The 20,546-nt window shown below is 35.6% G+C and overlaps 2 protein-coding genes across 10 annotated transcripts in view; one reads left to right on the forward strand and one right to left on the reverse strand.

Moving 5' to 3' along the window:
* Window positions 1–20,546, reverse strand: part of VPS13B (vacuolar protein sorting 13 homolog B) — a 746,538-nt gene that overhangs the window by 578,700 nt on the left and 147,292 nt on the right. The gene's annotated exons all lie outside the window — the stretch shown is intronic.
* Window positions 2,303–2,773, forward strand: LOC116868355 (60S ribosomal protein L23a). Its single transcript, XM_032858614.1, has one exon. It carries the CDS (start codon window positions 2,303–2,305, stop codon window positions 2,771–2,773), a length of 471 nt encoding a protein of 156 aa, XP_032714505.1.

The following is a 20,546-nucleotide window of genomic DNA, read 5'->3' on the forward strand; positions in this document are numbered from 1 at the left end:
AATATTGTTGTAAGAACAATGTAGAAAAGACTTAACAACAGCAAGCCTAAGACTGCAATCCCTAGAAAGGCCCACTTGGAAAGTAGGCCCTTCACTGGGAGCACATAGGAACTTGCCTTGCCTCCATTCTCTAATTGATAAGAATGGTTTACTGTGCTTAGTCTTTTGTACAAAAAACATGGCTTATGCTGAACACCTGCTTTTGGAGCATGCTCACGTACCCCTCACAGGAAGTAGCACATATATGGATTTCTCCTGTCTTTTCCCTTGTGATCTGACATGTACTCTTATTACCTTGCTATACTAAATCTTAACCATGAGTATAACTACATGCTGAGTCCTCTGAATTCTTCTGGAGAATCTCCAAATGTAGGGGTCTTGGAAACACCAGACATGAAAATCCACACAGCAATTCTATTTTAATAATTTTTCACAGGTAACGTAAATTTACTCTTTTCTTACAATTATCTCCCATAATTTAATTATATCCTTTATGTTGACTTTGCTCACTCACTAAAAAGGACAGACCTCCTAGCTCCCATCCACTATACTACAGATGGTGTCAGAAGTGTGGGGGAAGAACGGAGTAATCTGAGGACCTGGTGGAATTTGTGAACTATTTCTGTTCTGAATACTCATCAAAAAAAAAAAAAAAAGCAGATATACAAACACTTATCTGTAGATATTCTCCAAAGTAAATACTAGTTGCTGAACATGTAACAGGTGAGTAAATGAGATGTGGTACCTGCCCTGACGGAACCTATTTTCTACTGAAAGAAAAATCCTCTGAGGAACTGACATTTGAGCAGGGAGGATAAGTTAAAATATATTAAGTAATGAAACAGAGGGAGAGGAGCATTGCAGCAAGTTGGGATATCTTGAGAGAAGCATAGCTCTTCTGAGAAGCTGAAAGGTTAATGGAGTACAGGGCCAGATTTGAGTCTTTATCCTACAATTAACAGAAAGGCAAGAGAAGAGTGCTAGGATCACATCTGAATTTTTCAAAGCTTACTCCAGTACATGTTAGACAATGGATCAGAAGGGGAAAAAGAAATGATGAAGTCAATCTTAAGTGTCAGAGATAAAGACAGAGAGAAATGGATGTATTACAAAAGTACTTAGAGGGGTGCCTGGGTGGCTCAGTTGGTTAAGTGACTGGCTTTGGCTCAGGTCATGATCTCGGGGTCCTGGGACTGAGTCCCCCATCAGGCTCCCTGCTCAGCATGTTCTCTCTTTCTGTCAAATAAATAAGATCTTTAAAAAAAAATAGTACTTAGAAAATAAATCTGACAATACTTGACGACTGATATACTGTCGGTAAATGATTAAACACAAATAGTGAGCCATATTTGCTAAGTCCTGATATAGACAAAGGAGAAAAATGCCCAAGTTGAGATGAGTGATCAGAGCAGATGCCTGTCCAATAAGAAACAATGAAGTAAGTACCCCAACAAGCAAATGTGATGTAATCAATAATTACCTTAATAAAAAGAAGGGGGGCATAGATGCCTTCAAACAGGTCTGGTAACAGAGGGCAGTAGCACATCCAGAATTAAAAGTAAGGAAAAGCATCCAGAATCTATGGCAGTCTGGAGAGGTAAATTTATAACTTTAGTATCTGTTTTTGTTTTTAAGATTCTGAGAGAGAGAGAGAGAGAGCATACACGAGTGGGGGCAAGAGAAGAGGGAAAGGGAGCACAGAACCTGACAAGGGGCTTGATCTCACAACCCTGAGATCAGGGCCTGAGCTGAATGAAGAGTTGGAAACTCAACTGACTGACTGATCCCAGGCTTCCATGACCTTAGTCTTTGATGAGACAGGGAATGTAGCTCAGTAGAACAAACAAACATCTAGTAACTCAAACGGCAAGTAAGTATGACAATTTCCCAACTCAAGCAGAAGTTCAATCGTAAGAGTTAAAGCACATAGTCAAAACAAATTAGCTGCAAAGGTGAGCAGATACACACCCAACTGTGTTATTCCTTAAATCACCTTCAGATTAATAATAGTATCAAACTCAAGGCTGAAAAAAAAAAAATGGAGAGATGAAGTAGTTCTAGCTGTAGTGAAGAGTAAGGTGGGTATGGAATATCAAACAGGCTCTTCAAGTGAAGAATTACTAAAAAGTGACTGCTTCTTATGTGAAAAAGATCCACAAAAGCAGGTCAATCAGATAGGGAAGAAATGATGAGTTCCACTTCCCAATTTACAGTTAATATTAACCTAATATCAAATGAAATTTTCAAATGCTGTCTCTCATAGTCAATTAAACTTTAATAAAAAAGAATAAAGCTGGGGAAGATGGCGCCGAAAGCTAAGAAGGAAGCCCCTGCCCCTCCCAAAGCCGAAGCCAAAGCAAAGGCTTTGAAGGCCAAGAAAGCGGTGCTGAAAGGCGTCCACAGTCACAAAAAAAAGAAGATCCGCACATCACCTACGTTCCGACGACCCAAGACTCTGCGTCTCCGAAGGCAGCCCAAATACCCTCGAAAGAGCGCCCCCAGGAGAAACAAGCTTGATCACTATGCCATCATCAAGTTCCCCCTGACTACTGAGTCAGCCATGAAGAAAATAGAAGACAACAACACACTTGTTTTCATTGTGGATGTCAAGGCCAATAAGCACCAGATCAAACAGGCTGTGAAGAAGCTCTATGACATTGATGTAGCCAAGGTCAACACCTTAATCAGGCCTGATGGAGAGAAGAAGGCATACGTTCGGCTGGCCCCTGACTATGATGCTTTGGATGTTGCCAACAAAATTGGGATCATCTAAACTGAGTCCAGCTGGCTAAATCTAAATACAATTTTTTCATGATCAAAAAAAAAAAAAAAAAAAAAAGAATAAAGCTGGGCACCTGGATGGCTCAGTCGGTTAAGCATCTGACTTCAGCTCAGGTCACGAACTCAGGTTCCTGGAATAGAGCCCTATACTGGGCTCCCTGTTCAGCAGGAAGTCTGCTTCTCTCTCTCCTTCTGTCTTTGCCCCTCCCCCTGCTCTTGATTGAGCATGCTCTCTCAAATAAATAAAATCTTAAAAAAAAAAAAAGCTGTTTCTAATTATAAAATTTTTTTGTCAGAGGATTGTTATTTACTTTTGATATTGAAATCTGGAGTAAATGTTATTATATTTGATAATTAAGACCAGCAACTTATTACATTTATTTTAATTGGATAGCTACAACAAATTTTTCATCCAATTATTATGACTAAGTGGTAATAACTGAAAGATACTTAATGCGTCTAAATATAATCTATTACAACACACTAGATTTTGTCATAAAACTTAAGTACAAAAGTTACTACAGTATAAAATGTATGTAATCCAAACTTAAATACTATATTTAATTTAACTTCTGAAAACAGGGTCCAAAACTAGCACTTACTGGCTCTGTTGAACTAAGGTGATGTATCAATCACAATGATACCACAAAGGAGACAATAACTCTTCTTGGGTGAATGAAAAAAAGTATTTACAGGGGAAATACTAATGCTAATACTAAATACTAATACTAACATTACATTTCAAATAGAAAAGAAGTAATCAGCATTTCTGTTTTGTTTAGCAAACACAGAAGAAAATTTGAAAAGCAATGTATATGAGATTTGACCCAGTCAGAGGTGATGAATGAGGCTGAGAGGGCCCACGTCCTAAAGGGCCATGCCAGGAGTATTTTAAGTTTATCCCGAGGGCAAAGAGAAGCCACTGACAATTCTTCTTCTTCTTCTTCTTTTTTTTTTTTTTTTGAAGATCACAAGCAGGCAGAGAGGCAGGCAGAAACAGAGAGAGCGAGAGGAGGAAACAGGATCCCCTCTAAGCAGAGAGCTTGATGCGGGGCTCGATCCCAGCACCCTGGGATCATGACCTGAGCCAAAGGCAGAGGCTTTAACCCACTGAGCCACCCAGCCACCCCAGGCAATTCTTGAATAGAAAAGTGATGGAGTCACTCTTGCCTTCTGGGTGCAGCATTTACAAAGGGTGACCCCACAGGTGCTTAAGTAGACACAGGAGGGGAATGGTAGCTAAATTCAGTCTTGGCAGGAACAGCAACCAAAAGATGAAGGGCTTCAGAGGAAGGCAGGGAGCATGAAGCCACCTCCTCAGGAATCTTCCAACCACAAACCAATGAACTTACCCAGCCCCAATCCCACCATCAGGATTTGTCATGGTCTTGTCAAGAAGGTCCACAGGACAAAATGCCAGTTACTCAATCTGCTCAGTGTCTTATTGAATAAATGCTCTAACACATGACTCATCACAGCCTTCAAGCACAGTCATTCCCGTATCTGAGATTCAGAATCCAGAGGTGCATGTGTCTGATTTCACTGCTTCCATGCCATTCCTTCTTGAATATGCCAAATATTAAAATTTAAGTATTTTTTCTTACACAGATAGACACACATACACTTCAGTCTCAGGCTGTCAGGCTAACTGAAATGCTTCCCCTTAGCGATCTGTGTCCATGTGTGTGTTTAAGGCTTTGGGCATCCACAGCTACTCCACCCATCCATCATCCATCCATTCATCCATCCCTAGCAAGACAAAAAGCTCTGACCAGTCAGGCCCCAGGGTTCACAGCAAGGTTCTCAAACTCATTCAAAAAACTGAAGAGGAGGGAACACTACCAAACTCATTTACAAAGCAAGCATTACAACCTGATACAAACAAAGCCAGATAGGGACACCACAAGAAAACTAAGAGCCAATATCCCAAATGAAAATAGATGCAAATATTCTCAATTATGTAGCAGCAAATCAAATTCAACACCACACTAAAAGGATCATTCACAATGATGAAGTGAGTTTTATCCCTGAAATGTAGGGATGATTCAAAATATGCAATTCAATAGATGTGACATATCATATTAATGCAATGAAAGAAAAAATGTAATAATCTCAATCGACACAGAAAAAGCATTTGACAAAATTCAACATCTGTTCATGAAAAACTCTCAACAAATTAGGTATAGTATAGAAGAAATGTACCTCAACATAATAAACGCCTTAAATGACAAGCCCACAGCTAACATCATCTGCAATGATGAAAAGCTGAAAGCTTTTCCTCTAAGATTCAGCTTTTCATCAAAGATTAAGTCAAAGGTGCCCACTCTCATCACTTCCATTCAAAATAGTCCTGGAAGGCTCAGCCTGAGCACTTAGACAAAAGAAGGAAAGAAACAAAGGCATCAGAACTGACCAGGAACAAGTAAAATGGTCTATTTGCAGATGACATGATGTTATACAGGTTAGGTAGAAGCAAGACATGAACAGTGGAAGTCCTAAATCCTTGAGGGGAGAAAGACAAAGTAGGCAGTTAGTTAGACATGAGCTGGAGGCAAGGATGGTGACAAACAGCTTATACATTAGAAGCCCAAGGGCACAACATCCTGACCTTGTGGCTTAAAAGAACCTAGGGCTAAGAGACCAAGAGCCACAGGTGCAGAGCATTCCTCTCCTCTTCTACCTGTGCCCCAGGGTAATACCTAGACTCATTGTAATGCATGTACACTGCAGTTATAGCCCCAAACAATGGCGAAAGAAAGGCTGCCATATTGGTTCTGATACAAATCTTGTGGGGTCAAAAACTCCCCCTGCAAATCTGTAGGAGGAGTCCCCCAAAATGACTGGAAACAGCCTCCATCATAGACCACCTTGTCCATGACACAAGAACCCTGCTCACATAAAAAAAGAATTCCTGTAGCCTCAGGGCAGTTGCCACCTCTTGTTCCACTGGTTCTCCCACTTTAAGAGTATATCGTTGCTCTAATAAAGCTGCTTTCTGATTTTACTTTGGGCATCAATCTATAATTCTCTGTGCAGTGCCAAGAGCAGAGACACAACACTTTGCTCACTGACATATACAGAAAATCCTAAAGACTCCACCAAAAGACTATTAGATTTAATTAATGAACTTAGTAAAGTTGAAGGAAATTAACGTACAAAAATAAATAGCATGTCTATACACTAATGATAAATTACCTAAAAAATAAACAATCCTGTTTATAATAGCACCAAAAAACAATAAAATATAAATGAATTTTACCAAGGAAGAAAAGGATCTGTACAATGAAAACTTTAAGACAATGACAAAAGAAACAGAAGAAGAAAAATTAATAATATTGTTAAAATGTCCATACTATCTGAAGCCATCCATAGATTCAATGTAATCCCTATGAAAATTCTAATGACTTTTTTTTAACAGAAATGGAACCACAAAAGACTGTGAATAGCCAAAACAATCTAAGAAAGAAGAACAGACAAAAGTACCACACTTCCTGATTTCAAGCTCTATTATAAAGCTACAGTAATTAAAACAGTATGGTATTGCCATAAAAATGTATACATACACCAATGGAACAGAATTGAGCCCAGAAATAAACCCATGCATATACGGTCAACTAGCATTTGACAAAGGAAACATAAATACTCATAGGATAGTCTCTTCAATAAATGATGTTAGGAAAATTGGATTTTCACAGGTAAAAGAATGAAACATGACCCCTATCTTACATCACTTAAAAAAATTAATTCAAAATAGATTAAAAACTTAAATTTAAGACTTGAAACCATAAAACTCCTAGAAGAAAATGTACAAGATAAAAAGCTCTTTGACATGGGTTTTGGCAAGAAATTTTTGGATATGGCACTTAAAATACAAGCAACAAAATAAAAAAAATAAATGAGTAGAACTATACCAAACTAAAAAGCTTCTGCCCAGCAAAGGAAATGATCAACAAAATGAAAGGCAATCTATAGAATGGGAGAAAACATTTCAAATATTTGTCTGATTTATCTCATTATCAGGGGTTAATACCCAAAATATATCAAGTTCTCTTATAACTTAATAGGAGAGAAACAAATAATCCAATTAAAAATGGGCAAAAGACCTGAATAGACATTTTTTCAAAGAAGACATTCAAATGGCCAACGAGTACATTGAAAAGGTGCCAAACATCACTAATCTATAGGGAAATGTATCAAAATCAAAATAGTAAAAGTATCACCTCATACCTGTTAGAATGGCTTTCATCAAAAAGAATTGATAAATGTTGGCAAGGATGTGGAGAAAAGGGAACCTTTGTGCACTGTCATTGGGATTATAAATTGGCACAGCCACTATGGAAAGCAGTATGGAAATTCCTCTAAAAAATTAAAAATAGAACTACCATATGATCTAGAGATTCTGAGTACACATCCAAAGTAAAAGAAATCACCATGTTAAAGAGAGATCTACACTCCCATGTTCACTCAGCATTAATTACAATAGCGAAGACATGGGAACAACCTAAGTGGTACTCAACAACAAATCAAAAAGATAAAGAAAATGGTGTGTGTGTGTGTACAATACAATACTACTGAGCCATTAAAAAAAAAAGGAAATCCTGCCATTTACAACATGGATGAACCTTGAGAATATTATCCTGTGAAAGAAGTCAGAGAAAGACAAGTATTGTTTCATATCATTTATATATGATACCTGAAAATTTTATAGAAAAAGAGAACAGATTTATGGTTATCAGAGATGGAGGATGGGGTGCAGGGTAACCAGATGATAGTAGTCAAAAGGTACAAACTTCCAGCTGTAATGTGTAACATGAGGACTATAGTTAATGCTGCATGGTACATTTGAAAGTTGCTGAGAATAGTTCCTAAAAGCACTCATCACAAAGAAAAAGAGTGTGTGTGTGTGTGTGTGTGTGTGTGTGTCTGTGTGTGCATGCACGCGCATGTATGCGCATGTATGTGCGTGTGTGTGTGTGTGTATGTCAATCTGAGGTGAGAGATGCTAACTAAACTTAATGAGGTAATTATTTCACAACACAGGTTAAGTCATTATGCTGTACACAATAGACTTATATAGTGTTGTATATCCACTATATTTTAATAAAACTGAAACAAAATAAGTAAGGGGAAAAATCACCATACAAGTTTAGTAACAGAAAAGTACCATAGTTTCATATAGTCTGAACTCTTTTTTTTCCCCAAGAGTTTACTGAAATTCAAGTTAGTTCGCATATAGTATAATAATTAGTTTCAGGGGTAAAATCTAGTGATTCATCAGTTGCATATAACACCCAGTGCTCATTACATCAAGTGCCCTCCTTAATGCTCATCACACAATTATACCATCTCCCTACCCGTCTCCCCACCACACCCCTCAGTTTGTTCCCTGTAGTTAAGAGTCTCTTACAGCGTGCCTCCCTGTCTTTATTTTTCCTTCCCTTTCACCATGTCCATCTGTTTTAGTTCTGAAATTGCACATATCCGTGAAATCATATGGTATTTGTCTTTCTCTGACTTATTTCCCTTACCATAATATTCTCTAGTTCCACCCACATCATTGCAAATGGAAAAGATTTCATTCTTTTTAATGGCTGAGTAATATTCCATTGTGTATATATACCACATCTTCTTTATCTACTCATAAGTTGATGGACATTTGGGCTCTTTCCATATTTAGGTTATTGTGGATAGTGCTGCTATAAACAGTGGGGTGCATGTGCCCCTTCAAATCACTATTTTTTGTATCCTTTGGATAAATACCTAGTAGTGAACCCCTGCCCATTATATAAGGATATCTCTAAAATTAACTCCACGTGGCAAAGTTAGTCCTTTTTGCAACTGTTAACTAAAGATGATCATCTAATTCCCTCTGTAGCAGTGGCAGCCCTACCTTACTACCAAAACAACAAGGATGAGAGTGAAAAAAAATAATCAGTGGGCTTATGGAAAGTAAAGATGCCTGGCTGGTAGCCTCCTACGACCAAGTACCATCTCTTATCCCATAGTCACTAGTCATCTGAGACCGTTCTCACATATACCCTTAATTTTGTAGACCAAAGAATACCACAGCAATAAGAAAGACAAGCAAACATTTTTTTAAGGCTTTATAACATGTTCAACTCCCAGGCATTCAACTTTCTAACACATTTTCAGGAATACTGTAACTTAAGGTCACTGAATGTACATATATAATGTGTGTACACACAAACACTGCAAAAACAACTTGAGATCTGATCCAGTGAAATCAGTGGTGGCCAATACTAAGATAATGTAGAGTGCTACAGAAGTATACTCCAAGAGAACATAAGCTCAATGGAAGGGGAGTCTCAGAATACTAGGGTCAATAAAAGATTTCTAAGACAGAGTTACAGAGAACTTCTAGTGTAAAATGAACTACTCTATTCTAGAAAATTACTCAAAAGATAGAGAATACTGATTCCCAGAATATGAATGTATAAGTGAGGCTAAATAAACAGGATTCTGGCAGAGCATTCATCTGCCCTCCTTTTTACTCACTTAAACACAAAACCAGCCCAACCTGATTTATTACTCAGGATTGTGCTCATATGCAGAAAACAATTAGTACATTCTTAATTCTTTAAACTGTACTCACAGAAAAAGAATAATTATGGGGTTCATCAATTCTTAATAAATTATCATATACATACACTGTAACATTTAATACCTGAACATGAATACAAGTGAAAAGGAATCTTTAAATTCAATATTCATATCAATGCAAAATTCATACAGGGGCATTTTAAAACTCACAAAATTCATAAATCTGAAGTCTTTTTACCCCAATTTAAGTATCAAGAAATCTTACTGGTATCTCTTAATACAAATCTAACTCAACACATTTTTATTTTTAAGACACAGATAAATTTACTGTTGATGCCTTATTGGAAAGAAAATTTTTTAACAGCTCAAATATGTATTTCAGAACATACTGGAGGTGTTTTGTAGATGAGGGAAAATAAGCAGTTTGCAAACAGAGGAACAAAAAAAAGCATATCACTATACCACATCTTTTTCCTAAATAGTTAAAGAACTATTCAACAACTCCAAAACCCTTTTTATATGCACACCTGGGAAGAATACCATATCCGTAACTTTGCTCGGAGTTACACTGATGTGGTTTCAGGCCAGATGTTTAAATGTTACAGTATGTACATTTTCTTCCCCTCTTCTAAGGCAGAAGTAAAGTAAGAGGAATATTTGACTTCACTCCACAAGAGACCTATTTAATAGTTTGGCGGTTATGTAAGTAAAGGTAGCTTGGCTAAGTCAATGTTGACGACATACAGAACGACATGATCCTAATGAGTTGGAAAATATTGGCTCTCATGAGAATAGACCAGATGCTACTGAGCTGAGAAAGCTACTGTATTATTGAATTTCATTTTTATGAGGTAAAATTTATTATTCAACCATTAAGGTATCCCACATGAAATCTTGCATAAAATACTTTTACAGTTACATTCTGGAAAGTAGATTTTTATTTTAACATTAAGACATCACTTAAATGAGGGATTCAAATGTCCATTTGATCACCTTCAGCACAGATTTTAAAGTCTGAAAGCAATTTTCCTATAAATATCAGATTAATGGAACTACACTGTGAACAAAACAATGAACTACCTGAATAAGGGAAAAGTGATAGCAAGTTCTTGTTTTCCTGAACAAAAAATAGCCATGTGTGATTTTGTATTTTATCTTCTGGAGAATGACAAAGGTTAGAATTTCAATGATTTGAGTACTATCAGAAACATAAACAAAAATATGTAATTCAAAAATGCCAATTAATATATATTTAGTTCAAATTCTAACAGCTCTGCTTTATTCTTTATGATTTATTATCTTAATTAGATTCCTAATACTTGCTAGTTTTTTGTTACATAATTGCTAATAGAGTAGCAAACTAATTATCTGACTGTATTTCTAGTCTCATTTACCAGAGAGAGAGTTTGATGTAATAGAAATTATAGTAACAGAAAGGTCCAAAGGACCTTAAGCGTAACCAAATTAATCAGTGAGTATCTATGGGATAATCTTTAAGAAAAACACTAACTTGTTCTGAGCATAAATTTTCACATGTGTAACACAGGATATATAACCTGCCAACATCAATATTACTGGTAAGAAGACAATGAAATTAATGCATGAGAAACATCAACCTAAAAAAGGTAAGCCAATTCGGATGATTCAAGTAAGTTTTACAGTATCCAGTCCCTACAGCATGCAGCTCACTAGAGGAAAAATGCATAAAATTAGATGAAAAGATAAGGTTTCAAATTTCTATTATCCCACCACATTGCAATACTGTTACTCCACGCCTCTTTGGAGTCTCTAGCAGAAGAGAGAATACATTGTTCATCATTAAGTTTCTGTGAACTAGATGTGGCCTCATAAACAGCTATTTAAAGGGAGACAACGCACAGTTTCTTAGTAAGTCCCAAGAAGTACACCTAATAAATATCTTGAATTTATTCTTCAGTCATCATGTTTATTGTTCATTAACCTATTTACTCTTTTGCCTTACTCTTTGAATTTACCTTTGCCCTATATCTTCCCAGCTCAAGCAACGGATCACCAAGACCTCAATTCTGACAATGGCTATCGCAGTCTCCAAGAACCTCATATCCTAGAACAACCTCCACAGGTAATATCCCCATATGTATGATTCCAGCAGGATTCAATATCCAGGAAAAAAAAAATCAATTCCACAAACAATATCTTGTACTCACAAGAACTTTATGAGTAGGTAATAAGATATTATCACCATTGTATAGATGATAAAGTTAAATGAAACTCAGTGAAACAAATGACTTTCCTTTAGACATATAATTAGTTACTGACAGGATTTCAGTACTACATTTCAGTGCTCTCTCCTAAATTTCAATTATTAAACAAGGATAATATTCTTATCACCTGACATAGACAGTAGGACTTAAACTACACTAATATCTATAGAATACACAGATTATTAATATTCAATGCATAAAATTAAGTCTCTAAGAAGCATAAGCATAGAGTTTTGTATTAGTTATCCTAGGATCTTCTCATTTTATTCTAATTTTTAGAAGACTTGAGAAAAAAGTCTTTGTAGCTTTTAGAACATGTATTATTGTTCAATATTCCCATTTTCTCTTAGACTCTTAGATAAACCAATCACAAAATAGAAATAACTGATTCAACAAACCAAAATCATCTCTTTTTATTGTGACATATTGTCACAATAAATTGTCACATAATATTGTGACTGTAATATAGAGTTTGTTAAAGAAAACATCTTTTCTACCTAAAGGCATTTTGTAGATGTGATGCTTGAAATTAAATCTGATATTTCATTTCAGAAGCACCATTACTAATCCAACATTTAGAATGAGAAGACTGAGGCACAAAGTTGTTGTATACTGTTTTAAGAGCCAATGCAATTTAACATAACATTATTTTATTTTATACATACTTATTTAACAGCTTCAGTTATTAAAAGGAAAAATACAGCATAAAATAGGCATTTTTATAAAAATCAATCAAGATAATAAAACTATAAAATAATTCTATACTTGTAAAACAAGAATAACATTATGTTTCTATCCTTAGTTTTCCTATGCAAAAATGCAGCATAAATAGGACACATATAAAACTTGACTACCAAATTATTTCCTTTGAGGGATAAATTATTTTACTACTTACCATTGACCACTCTTCACTAAGAGTCTTACGTCATTATAATCAGGGAACCAATAACCATATTTTCTTAGCTATAAGATTTCAGAATAAACATTTTTCATTTTTAAAATTTTCTAGAAATGTCCTACACTTGATTACATACATATATTTCACCAGTGACATGGTGCCATACCCCAGCACATTTTCCAAAAAGACATAAATATCCACACTGTATCTTCTAGGTAAGGAATTTTAGAATTTGAATCATGTCACTAATTATTTATTATCAAGTATTTTGAACTCTCTCTCTTTGGAAGAACACTATATTTTCTTTTTGTTATTCAGGCATGTCTTCCATCCTGAATTTCCCAAACTCAAAACTTCAAGGGGTAATTACACAGACATTTAATTCCTATTCTCACCAATGAAAAAGTAGAGCAATAACTGTATTTACTAACAATGTACATCTTTCATGTTTATAAATATAATAACCATAATACTTTTACTACATTATATGCATTCTATTTGATTATATTTTATACTATTCAACTCTTAGTAGTAACCAACAAAGTTATTTCAAACCCAAATAGTAAGTCACAACCTGGATTTAAATGAAGTGGTAAAAGAGGAACTCAATTATAAATCTTTCTAAAAATGACAAAAATCAGTGACAGTTCAGTTCAGATATGACAATTTTGTTTTGATGGTAGTAGAGATAACACACAGAAACATCTTACTTGCAAGCAGAATATGTTGGAGAGAGAGGGAGAAGGGAAAATTTTAATCTAGAAGGTCAGCATCACAGAAATTGTTGGTCTTGTAATCAAGCTGAGTAATAAGAACAGGAAGGATTCTGTGATGTAACGAAGTCTGAAATAATTAAAAGAGCAAAAAGTAAAAGAAAATGGACTAATAACAAAGAAGAAACAAGGCATCCTTAATGATAGTAAGATTCAATGTAAAGATATACCTAAAGCTACAATTAAGAAAAAAAGACAAGTCAACATCAGAAAAGTGAAAAGACAACCAACACAACTGCAGAAAATATTTCTAAACCATACTGATAAGGGATTCATATCTTGAATATTCTTATAGCTTAAAACAAAAAGATTAAAAGACCAATTAAAAAATGAACAAACAACTTGAACAGACACATCTCCACAGAAGATACACAAATAGCCAATAAGCACATGAAAAGATATTCATCATCATTAGTCATAATAAAGATGCAAATAAGGGGCACCTGAGTGGCTCAGTGGGTTAAAGCCTCTGCCTTCGGCTCAGGTCATGATCCCAGGGTCCTGGGATCGAGCCCCGCGTCGGGCTCTCTGCTCGGCGGGGAGCCTGCTTCCTCCTCTCTCTGCCTGCCTCTCTGCCTACTTGTGATCTCTGTCTGTTAAATAAATAAAAAATATTTTAAAAAAAAAAAAAAAAACTACAATGAGGCAGCCTACTTCATATGTTCTAGGATAGCTAGAACCAGAATGACAAGTAATTACAGTATAGTGATGATGTGGAAAAATTTGGAACATTTACATACTACAGGTGGAAATATACAATGGTATAGCTGCTTTGGAAAATAGTGTAGCAATTCCTCAAAAGGTTACCTACAGACTTACTATATGATGCAACAATTCTACTTCTAGATATACAACCAAGAGAAATGAAAGCATATGTCCACACAAAAAATCAAACACAAATGCTTATGGCATTATTCAGAATTGTCAAAAATAGAAACAACCCAAATGTCAATCAACTGATGAATGGATAAACAAAATGTGGTATATATACACAAAGGAATATTACTCAACAATGAACAGAAATGATGTCCCAATACATACTACAATATAGGCAAACTTCAAAAACAACATGCTAAGTGAAAGAATTCAGTCACAAAGTGCTATATTTCATATGGCTAATTTATATGAAATGTCCAGAACGGCACATCTATAGACACCAAGAGCAGACTAGTGATTGCTTAGAGCTGGGTAGATGGGAGGCTTGGGGAATAATGGCTAAGGAAAATGGAACTTCTTTTGGAGTTAATGAAAATGTTCTAAAATTAATATTGGTAATGGAAACAGAACTCTGAATATACTATAAGGTAAATACTATATACTTGAAAAGGGTGAATTGACTGTATAGTATGTGAATTATTTTTAAGAAAAAGATTTGAGCGCTTTAATTATTTTAAAAATTATTTTTAAAAAGAAGATTTAAGCTCTTTAACTAAGGAAAAAAATAAAAAAAGATATGGAGCAACTGGGTGGCTCAGTCAGTTAAGAATCTGCCTTTGGCTCGGGTCATGGTCTCAGGATCCTGGGATCTAGCCCAGCATCAGGCTCCCTGCTCAGCAGGGAGTGTTTCTCCCTCTCCCTTGGTCCCTACCCACTCCTCAGCTTATATGTACTCTCTCCCCTTCTCCCAAATAAATAAATTAAATCTTTAAAAAAAAAAAAATGATCATTTCAATAGATGCAGAAAAAGCATTTGACAAACTGCAACATCCATTCACAATAAAAACCCTCAACAAAGTAAGTCTAGAAGGAACATACCTCACCATAATAAAGATCTTATATGAAAAACCACAATCAATACCATACTCAATGGGGAAAAACTGAGAGCTTTTTCTCTAATGTCAGGAACAAGACAAGGACGTCCATTCTCACCACTTCTGTTCAACATATCACTGAAGTCCTAGCCAAAGCAATTAGACACATAAAGAAATAAAAGGCTTCCAAATCAGTAAAGATGAAGTAAAACTCTATTTGCATATGACATAATACTATATATAGAAAGCCCTAAAGATTCCACCTAAAAGCGACTATAATTCATAAATGAATTCAGTAAAGTCACAGGATACAAAATGATCGTACGGATATCTGTTGTGTTCCTATACACTAATAATGAAGCAACAGAAAGTGAAGTTAAGGAAAAAAATCCCATTTATAATTGTACCCAAAACAATAAAATATCTAGGAATAAACTTAAAGAGGTGAAAGATCTGACTCTGAAAACTATAAAACACTGATGAAAGAAATTGAAGACAACACAAAGAAATGGATAAACATTCAATAGTCATGGGTTGGAAGAACAAATATTGTTAAAATGTCTATACTACCCAAAGCAATCTACGCATTTAATGTAATCCCTATGAAAATACCAACAGCCTTTCTCACAGAACTAGAACTAACAATCCTAAAATTTGTATGGAACCACAAAAGACCCTGAATAGCCAAAGCAATCTTGAAAAGGAAAAACAAAACTGGAGGCATCACAATTCCAGATATCAAGTTATATTAAAAGGTGTAGTAATCAAAACAGAAACGTACTAGCATAAAAACAGACACATACATCAATGAACAGAATAGAGAACCCAGAAATAAATCCACAACTCTATGCCGAACTAATCTTCAACAAAGCAGGAAAGAATATCCAATGGAAAAAAGATGGTCTCTTCAACAAATGGTGCTGGGAAAACTGGACAGCAACATGCAAAAAGAATGAAACTGGACCACTTTCTTACACCATACAAAAAAATAAATTCAAAATGGATGAAAGGCCAAAATGTGAGATAGGAAAACCATAAATATCCAGGAGAACAGGCAGTAATTTTTCTGACATCTTTTTAGATATGTCTCCTGACGCAAGGAAAACCAAAGCAAAAATAAATTTTGGGGATTCTGTCAAAATAAAAAGCTTCTACACTGCAAAGGAAACAATTAACAAAACTAAAAGGCAACCTACAGAATGGGAGAAGATATTTGCAAATGACATTTCTGCTGGAGGGTTAGTATTCAAAATATATAAATAAGTCATAAACTCAAAACCCAAAAAAACAAATAACCCTGAAAAACAAATAACTTTGAAAAATGAGGAGAAAACATGAATAGACATTTTTCCAAAGATGACATACAGATGGCCAATAGCCACATGAAAAGATGCTCAACATCACTCATCATCAGGGAAAGGCAAATTAAAACTACAATAAGAGATCACTTCACGCCTGTCAGAATGGCTAAAATCAACAACACAAGAAACAACAGGTGTTGGTAAGAAGTAGGGAAAGGGAAACCCTCTTGCACTGTTGGTGGGAATGCAAACTGGTCCAGCTACTGTGGAAAACAGGATAGAGGATCCTCAAAAGGTTAAAATTAGAACTGGGAACCTGGGTGGCTCAGTTGGTTAAGCTGCTGCCTTCAGCTCAGGTCATGATCCCAGAGTCCTGGGATCGAGTCCTACATCGGGGTCCCAGTTCCATGGGGAGTCCGCTTCTCCCTCTGACCTTCTCCCCTCTCATGCTCTCTCACTCTCTCTATCTCAAATAAATAAATAAAATCTTTAAAAAAAAAAAAAAGTTAAAATTAGAACTACCCTATAACCCAGCAATCACACTACTGGGTATTTACCCAAAGAATACAAAAACACTAATTTGAAGGGATACATGCATCCCTATGTTTACTGCAGCATTATTTACAATAGCCAAACTATGGAAGCAGCCCAAATGTCCATCCATAGATGAATGGAGAAAGAAGATGTGGTGTGTGTGGATGGATGGATGGACAGACAAAGAAAGAGAGAGGGAGAAATAGGAATACTGCTCAGCCATAAAAAGGAATGAAATCTTGCAATTTGCAACAACATGGATGGAGACTGTATAATACTAAGTGAAATAAGTCAGACAGAGAAAGACAAATACCAAATGATTTCACTCATGTGGAGTTTAAAAAACAAAACATATAAGTAAAGAAAAAAAAAGAGAGAGACAAACCAAGAAACAGACTTTTAATTACAGAGAACAAACTGATAGTTATCAAAGGGGAGATGGATGGGGGAATGGGTGAAATAGGTGATGTGAAATAGGTGATGAGGATTAAGAAGTGCACTTATTATGAGCACAGAGTAATGCATGTAATTGGTGAATCACTATATTGTACACCTGAAACTAATATAACACTGTATGTTAACACTGGAATTACAATAAAATTTAAAAAAACAGAAACAAAAGTGGACCAGTGGAATAAAAATAAATTAATTTTTAAAAGAAAAAAAGAAAGAAGCCAAGGTACAATGTTTCCAGCATAGGGGAAGGAAGTAAACATGGGCAAAGGCATGAATATGGAAAAGAATGTCATGTTTTGGAAGAACAAGTAGGATATAATTAGTATAATGATAAACCCAAAGTAAAAGGGTAGTGTTGACTTGTATCGTGTTAAACAACTAGCCATCTAAGAAAAAAGGATAATGTAGGACAATGTTATCAAACCATGATTATGTTCAATATAAAAAGAGGGAAAAGCCACGAGGGTGAAGGATGAGAGAAATTGGATGCTGTGGATTATTAACTATCAATAACAAGACAGCAGATAGCCTAGTAGGTAGGTAAGCTAGAAGCACAAGATTATGATGGAAGGTGAGGCACAAATGTTGAGAAGTGCATGGCTTATAACCAACTGTAGAATGGAACTTCACATGTTATGAGAATATTAAGTTTGAGAGGTCCAAGAACATACATTGCATAATAACTTCACTAATGTAGTAAATGAGAATTGTTGTGATGTAAAGCAAAAAATCACATGCTTAAAACAAGCATATTAAACAAAATTTAATAGTGCTGAATACTGCCTATTGACACCTCATAGATGCAAGATAATAAAATGCTAAAACTTTACACATTAAATATGTACCTCTTGGATATTAATATAGAAAATTTGAAAACACAATACTATAAGCACTCCACTAAGAATATAATAAACAGAATTAGATTTGGGGAGTGCAAAAAGATATAAGAAAACTTGACACTTGGAAATCTGGCCCTTTAAAAATGGTTTAGGTAATCCTTTTAATTCATTTATTATCAATTTTATAGCTGCTTAATTTGATAAAAAAAAAATTCCTTGGCAAAGAAGGAAAACTTCCTAACATGATTCCATTTTCCTCACTTCCTCTAATCTGAAAAATTATTTCCACCAATTTTAGGCTTCTCAATGACAAAACATCAGATTATGAATCAGTTAACCTGCAGTCACTTGTCTGATCCATTTCATAATATCTGTGCCAGTATTCTGTTAGGACAGAATATTTTCAGAGAAAGAAATTTTAAATAAGATGTTTTATGATAGCATAATTCATTTCATAAATTCAGAAAAAGAAATATAGAATTAGTTTGGTTAGAAAAAAGGGAAAATATAGCCATAAATAACACTATCATCTACCTATTAATATGAATTTTAAGGCGATCTAGGCCAGTTGACAAAAAAAAAATTTAAGTAAAGGTAGGTTAATATTGTGAGACAGTAAACCAAAAAAGCTCTGGAGAGAACACCACTTCAGAAACAGAAATTTGACACCCCCCCAAAAAAATTAGATAATTTCAGAATGTGATAAATGCTACGGCCAATGAAGGCCTGACTGTAGGCCTTATGGGTAAGGACCTAAAAGGACAGATTTTGTACAGTAATTCCACATAAGATTATGGCCATATGAATGGCAGTTAACGTAACATCTTAGTCCATTCAGGCTGCTCTAAGAAAATACTGCAGACTGGGCAAACTATAAGCAATAGAAGTTTATTTCTCATTCCTGAAGTTTGAAGTCCAAGATCAAGGTGCCAGCATGGTCAGGTTCTGACAAAAGCCTCTTCTAGGTTGCAGACTGGCAACTTCTTGGTGTGTCCTCACATTGGGTTAGGGCAAGGGAACACTCACAAGCCTCTTCTTAATTTCCTAAGCACTCCATCCTCACGATCTAATAACCTTCCAAAGGCCCCCAATTACCTAATACCATCACATTTGGCATTACAATTTCAACATATGAACTTTGGGGGCATAAAGACACTCAGATCATAGGATATAATAATGCAGTCTACCTAAATATTCAACAATTTAAATAAAGTTTTTTTCAATGAGATAAATTAATGTAACAAATATCACCTTTTTAATGTGTACAATTATGTGCAATTTAGCATATTCACAAGTGTAAAAAGTTCAACACTTCTAATTCCAGAACATTTTTACCACCCCAAAAAATATAGAACCTTACCTCTAATAGTCACTCCATTACTCCTTTTCCCCAGACTCTGGCAACCATTAATCTACTTTTGGTCTCTATGGATTTGCCTATTATAAGCATTTCATATGAATGGAATCATAATATGCGACCTTTTGGCATCTGGCTTCTTACACTTAGGAAGGTGTTTCAAGGTTCATCCACATCATAGCAGGTATCAGTACTTCATGCCTTTTTACATTTGAAAAATATTCCACTGTACAGATATAGAAGATTTTTGTTTATCCATTCATCAGTTAATAGACCTTTGTTTTGTTTCCACCTTTGCTATTAAAAATAGTGCTTTGGGGCGCCTGGGTGGCTCAGTGGGTTAAGCTGCTGCCTTCGGCTCAGGTCATGATCTCAGGTTCCTGGGATCGAGTCCCGCATCCGGCTCTCTGCTCAGCAGGGAGCCTGCTTCCCTCTCTCTCTCTCTCTCTGCCTCTCTGTCTACTTGTGATCTCTCTCTGTCAAATAAATAAATAAAATCTTTAAAAAAAAAAAAAATAGTGCTTTGTGATCTCCTTTCTATGTGGGATCTAAAAGTGTTTAATTCATGGAAGCACAGAGGAGAAATAATAATGGTTACTAGGGGCAGGAAGATGGACGAAATGAGATGTTGGTCAAAGGGTACAAAGTTGCAGTTATATAGAATGAGTAAGTCCTATAAATATGATGTACAGCCTCACATGATGATTACAGTTAATACTGTATACTGTACACTGGAAATTTGCTAAGACAGATTTTTTATACTCACACGACATTTTAAAAAACAGTAATTGTGGGCGCCTGGGTGGCTCAGTGGGTTAAGCCGCTGCCTTCGGCTCAGGTCATGATCTCAGGGTCCTGGGATCGAGTCCCGCATCGGGCTCTCTGCTCAGCAGGGAGCCTGCTTCCCTCTCTCTCTCTCTCTCTCTCTCTCTGCCTGCCTCTCTGTCTACTTGTGATATCTCTCTGTCGAATAAATAAATAAAATCTTTAAAAAAAAAAAAAAAAAAAACAGTAATTGTGAGGAAATATATAGGTTAATTATCTTGACTATA

This window comes from Lontra canadensis, unplaced genomic scaffold, assembly GCF_010015895.1.
Source record: "Lontra canadensis isolate GAN:19392208 unplaced genomic scaffold, GSC_riverotter_1.0 scaffold15, whole genome shotgun sequence".
NCBI lineage: Eukaryota > Metazoa > Chordata > Mammalia > Carnivora > Mustelidae > Lontra > Lontra canadensis.

Excerpts from the sequence above, each read along its gene's own strand:
- LOC116868355 (XM_032858614.1), top strand. The coding sequence starts at position 2,303 with ATGGCGCCGAAAGCTAAGAAGGAAGCCCCTGCCCCTCCCAAAGCCGAA.